This window comes from Penaeus japonicus, unplaced genomic scaffold, assembly GCF_977035675.1.
Source record: "Penaeus japonicus unplaced genomic scaffold, GWHDUDI00000001_assembly GWHDUDI00000036, whole genome shotgun sequence".
In the NCBI taxonomy this organism is placed as follows: Eukaryota; Metazoa; Arthropoda; class Malacostraca; order Decapoda; family Penaeidae; genus Penaeus; species Penaeus japonicus.
The window spans coordinates 13728793-13733792 of record NW_028234438.1 but is presented as its reverse complement, the minus strand read 5'-3'; the positions used below and the strand labels follow the sequence as shown (position 1 = coordinate 13733792).

Here is a 5000-nt window from a genome sequence, read left to right as displayed (position 1 = left end):
CAGTAGTATAGCAGTAGTAAAGAAACCAAAGTAACATCGATGCTAAAGATAATAAAAGAACCCCTTCGAATCATCTGCATTTATTACAGGAAGGACCCAGCCGAGTCCTCGAGTCCTACGAGCTCCCTGCCTGGCGCTCAGGGGGTGACTCCCGTCTTCTGCCGAATCCAGTCCAGGTAGTGGGTGACGCGGGTGAAGACGGCGGGGAAGCCCTTCTCGCAGCCGGAGTTCGAGCCGAAGGAGGTGATGCCGTAGGTCAAGCCGCCGGAGTTGAGGGGGCCGCCGGAGTCGCCCTGGGTCGGGGGGAGAGGCGGGAGGGGGGTGTTGTGATGCTCGTACTGTCAGTGCATATACACACACGCACATACGCACACACACACATGCATATAAACACGCACACACAATCACACACACATATACACACATACACAATCACACGCCCAAAGGAGGGAGAAAGAGAGAGAGAGTGAGAGAGAGAAAGAGAGAGAGAGAGAGAGAGGAAGAAACAGAGAGAAACAGAGAGAAACAGAGAGAAACAGAGAGAGACAGAGAGAGACAAAAAAAAAGAAAAAAAAAAGACAGATAGAGACAGAGAATCAGAGAAGGACAGAAAGAGACCAACACAGAGAGATAGAGAGAAAGGCAAAGAAAGAGACAGAGAGCTCGAAAGAAAAGGCCTACGTTGCAGGTGCTGTGGCCGCCAGTGGTGCTGACGCAGATGTTGCCGTCCCCGATGGTGCCAAAGTACATCCCGCACTCCATGTTGGTGATGACGGGCACCGACACCTGGCGGAGGACGTCCGAGATGCCGTTGGAGGCTGCGGGGGGGGGGGATAGGAGGGTAGGATGGAAGGGATGGGATGGGAGGGAGGGAGGAAGGGAGGGATGGGAGGGAGGGATGGGAGGGTGGGAGGGAGGGATGGGAGGGAGGGATGGGAGGGAAGGGGGGATGGGAGAGAAGGAAGGAAGGGGGGGATGGGAGAGGAGGGAGAGAGGGATGGGAGGGCGGGATGAGAGGGAGGGATGTGAGGTATGGGAAGGAGGGAGGGAAGGATGGGAGGGAGGGAGAATGAAGCATGAGGGAAGGAGGGAGAAAGAGGGAGAAGGGAACGAATGGAACGGAGTAAGTAAGTAGATAAGCAATGAATGAATGAATGAAGGAACGAAAGAAAGAAGGGAGAGTGAAGTGAGTAAAGAGTGATTGAATGAATGGGTGAATGAATAAATGAATGTTTGAAAGTAGGAAGGAAGTGTGAATGAATGAATTAAGTGAGAGGGGGGGGGAGGGAAGAAAAAATGAAGAATTAAACAGCGAATGAAACAAAATGGCTATATTTATCATCGATGCCGGTTTGTAAATTTCTAAATTTTTATATAGTTTATATAGTTTACGTGTGTGTGTATGTGTATGTGTGTGCGTGTGCATACATATACAAATAAGTGCACACAATACACATTTGCATATTCCCCTCTACCCCTCTCCCCCCCCTATCTACCCCAACCAACCAACATCCACTCGTGTTTGTCCAACCATCCATACTCACCATCCGAGGGTTTGCCCCATCCAGTCGGCGTGACGTAGCTGCCAGCTGGGACGTCAAAGGCAGGAAGTCTTACGGCCTGAATGTACTCTTCAAAGATAGATAAAGCAGTTGATAAAGTGATAAAGAGATAAAGGATGAAATAAGTAGATTAATGAATAATCTGATAGATATAGATGGTTTTGTATTCAATATGGCGATCGTAACTGTCTTTTTTATTCTGATAAATCTATTTTTCTTTCCTTTTGTGATATCTATAATCATCCGTTTACTTAATCACCTATCAAATTTATCTCTTAAATCCTCAATATATTGTATCATCTCTCCATACCTACCCATCTATCTATATATATATCAATCAATCTATCAATCTATCCATACCTACCCATCTATCTATCTATCAATCAATCTATCAATCTATCCATACCTACCCATCTATCTATCTATCTATCTATCTATCTACTATCTATCTACCAGTCCATCTCCATCTTACGGTTGAAGGCGACGGGGCTGGGCAGCTTAATGAGCGCGATGTCGTTCTTGAGGAACCAAGAATTCCAGCTTTCGTGAGTGAAGAAGTTGTAGGAAGTCATGCTGACTTGACTGGGCTCATGCTGGCGGATGTTGTGGGCGCCCATGACCACTTCGACCATGCTGGCGCTGGGAAAGGGATTTGGGAAAGGGTGAGCTTTTTTTTTTTTTTTTAATTGTTTATTTACTTTTTTTTTTTATTTTTTTTTATAGATTTTGGTGAAGAAATGCTTCTCGTTGGGTGATTTGTGGGGCTTGTTGTGTGGTTGCTCTGTACATTCTTTTTCGCCCCCCACTTTCTCTCTCTCTTTCTCTCCATTATATATATATATGTATATATATATATATATATATATATATATATATATATATATATATGTATATATATACACACAGACACTCATATACATGCATATATATCCTGCAGGTAAGGGTTTCTGAGATACATTATTTCATGGCTTCCTCTAAGGCGCAAAGGTTGCAAATCACTTCCAAGCCATAGAACCGGACGCCCTCACCCACCCGTCCATGCAGTGGGCGGCCGTGAGGACCCACTCGCTGGAGATGAGGGAACCGCCGCAGAACTGGGCTCCGTCGATGAACAGAGCCACCTGGTGGGGCCACGAGTGGGGGGCAGCCTCGTACCCCCCGACGATACGGGGCGCGGCTGAAGGGGGGGGAAAGGTGTCTAGTAGTAAGATAGGATTATTGTAATGGCGACTCTAAGGAAGGGAATTATTGTAATGAATGTAGAAGAGATGTGAATATTGAAGGAAGTGTTCAATCTTTTCTCCTGTAGGCTTATTTAGCTGCAATTATGCAAACGTATATGGTAGCTGCTACATCATTAAAAACATTTTCGTGCAAAAATGATAACAACTATGATTAAATCATGACAAAATTAATCATAATGATACTATCACGTACCAGGAGCGGGTGCCATCGGGGTCACCAGGGGCTGCGGAGACTTCCAAACCCACGGTTTTCCCGCCGCCGGATTTCCGCTCTGGAAAAGGCCGAGGGATTAACACTGAACGAAATCGAGGCATGGCACAAAAAAAAAAAAAAAAAAAAAAAAAAATGTCATGGGGTATTGTTTAAATTATGAATGGAGAATAAATCCGGGGTTTATATAGAGGAAAGGGAGTTCTGATCAAGAATTACCAGGTGTTATAAAGGGGTCATCACGAACACTTCTCAAATTACCAAAGAAAGTGTCAAAAAACGACTTGTATCTTAAATCATGAATCATTTAGAACAAGAATATAGTAAATGACAAAAAAAAAAGAAACTTAAATCATTACTAAGTATAACATCACGTTAGAGGAAACGATAAACAGTTAAAGAAAGCGATATTTAAAGCGAATAAACAACAGAACTTCATAAAACGCCATAAAACACAACGCTTCGTACACAAACTTATGAATGAAAACCTACAAGCTTTATGAAATGAACTGTTTATGAACAGACTCTAAATGCTTTAAAAAAAAAACACCCCCCCTCTCCCCCTGGCCCAAATCTCCCCCCCTCCCCCCTCCCCCAGCCTCTTACCGCGATGGCGACGCAGACCAAAATAAGGCAAGTCTTCAGGATCATCTTGGGGACCTGAAGAGACCCAGCCATCTGACCTTTTTATATATCTGTCTCTCGAAAGGGCTGAGGGAACACGTAGGGAATGTGGGAGCGTACCCAAGTTTAGCAAATGGTATTTCGTTTTTTTATAGTCCTTTTGGGGTCTATTTGGAGTTTATTTGGATTACTGTTCATTTGTAATTTGGATTACTGTTCATTTGTAAAAATGAGGATGATTATTATTGGTGTTATTGTTATTATAGTTATTATTATTACTTTATCATTATCATTATTATTATTTTCATTATCTTCATCATTATTGTTATGATTATCATCTTTATTATCATCATTATCATCATCATTGTGATGATGATTAACATATTTTTAATATTATCATTATCATAATTTTTATCTATATCATTATCTTTAAATTTATCATTATCATTATTATTTTCATCGTTATTATTCTCATTATTATCATCAATATCTTTATCATTATGATTTTATTACCATTATTACCATTGTTGTTGTTGTTATCATTACCATTATACTCTTATCATCATTACACACACATATACATGTATATATATATATATATATATATATATATATATATATATATATATATATATATATATATATACATATACATATATATTCATATATACATATATACATACACACACACAAACACACACACATGCATATGTAAGGGTTCCATCCATCCATCAGTTATAGTTACACTGCAAAAACACCCGTCTTCTTCGCCGGTCTACTCATTGGTACCGCTTTGAGTGCCATAAATATTTCCACAGACCAGCTATTTCTCTTGTTTGTGGTAAATAAGCATCAAATATTACTATCATTGAATAGCGTTTGTAGTTGTAGCGTTTGACTGAAGAATTTTTACAGGAATATATAGGTGACAAACGCATTTGTTTTGGTCTGTGATTATTATGATTTTTTTAGACTTTTTGTTATGTTTAAAATGTTAAATCCATTATTTGATGCATATTTAGTACGTTTTAATTAATCCTAAGTATATTATAGACTACATGACGTAACACATAAAAAAGTAAATACTACTAGTAATGTAAAATCTCAGTATAATATCCTTTTATGGTTAGAAGGTTATTTCTCCTTAAAAAACCGACGCTAGAAAACGACAGAAAACGAGAAATATCAATGGGTCCACCGTTATCAGTGGCTAATGTAACCTGCAAGTCAACCGCAGTGCGAGGGGCGAATTGACTCACTGAATAAAAGTGATTGTTTTTTCACAGATTGATTGATCAGGGTGCAATAGTGCTGCAACAAGCTTGGCTAGTTTTGTTGCACTAGAGGAAAGTAATGCAA

The 5000-nt window shown here is 40.5% G+C and overlaps 1 protein-coding gene across 1 annotated transcript; it reads right to left on the bottom strand.

Annotated features, from left to right (window-relative positions):
• Positions 1-64: 64 nt before the first annotated feature.
• On the bottom strand, positions 65-3674 carry LOC122264290 (chymotrypsin BI-like). The gene is made up of 7 exons (XM_086531573.1): positions 3624-3674; positions 3000-3078; positions 2595-2739; positions 2035-2201; positions 1545-1631; positions 682-818; positions 65-293 (listed from the first exon to the last, which is right to left on the bottom strand). The coding sequence occupies exons 1-7, from the start codon at positions 3666-3668 to the stop codon at positions 138-140; spliced, it is 816 nt and encodes a 271-aa protein (XP_086387699.1). The 5' UTR covers positions 3669-3674; the 3' UTR covers positions 65-137.
• Positions 3675-5000: the final 1326 nt, after the last annotated feature.

What these genes read in the sequence shown, in the direction of transcription:
- LOC122264290 (XM_086531573.1), bottom strand. Translation starts at nt 3,668, where the DNA reads ATGATCCTGAAGACTTGCCTTATTTTGGTCTGCGTCGCCATCGCG. An exon ending in CCCGATGGCACCCGCTCCTG is followed by an intron (nt 2,740 to 2,999) that starts GTACGTGATAGT and finishes CCCCCCCTTCAG; the next exon opens with CCGCGCCCCGTATCGTCGGG. An exon ending in GCCGCCCACTGCATGGACGG is followed by an intron (nt 2,202 to 2,594) that starts GTGGGTGAGGGC and finishes TCCCTTTCCCAG; the next exon opens with CGCCAGCATGGTCGAAGTGG.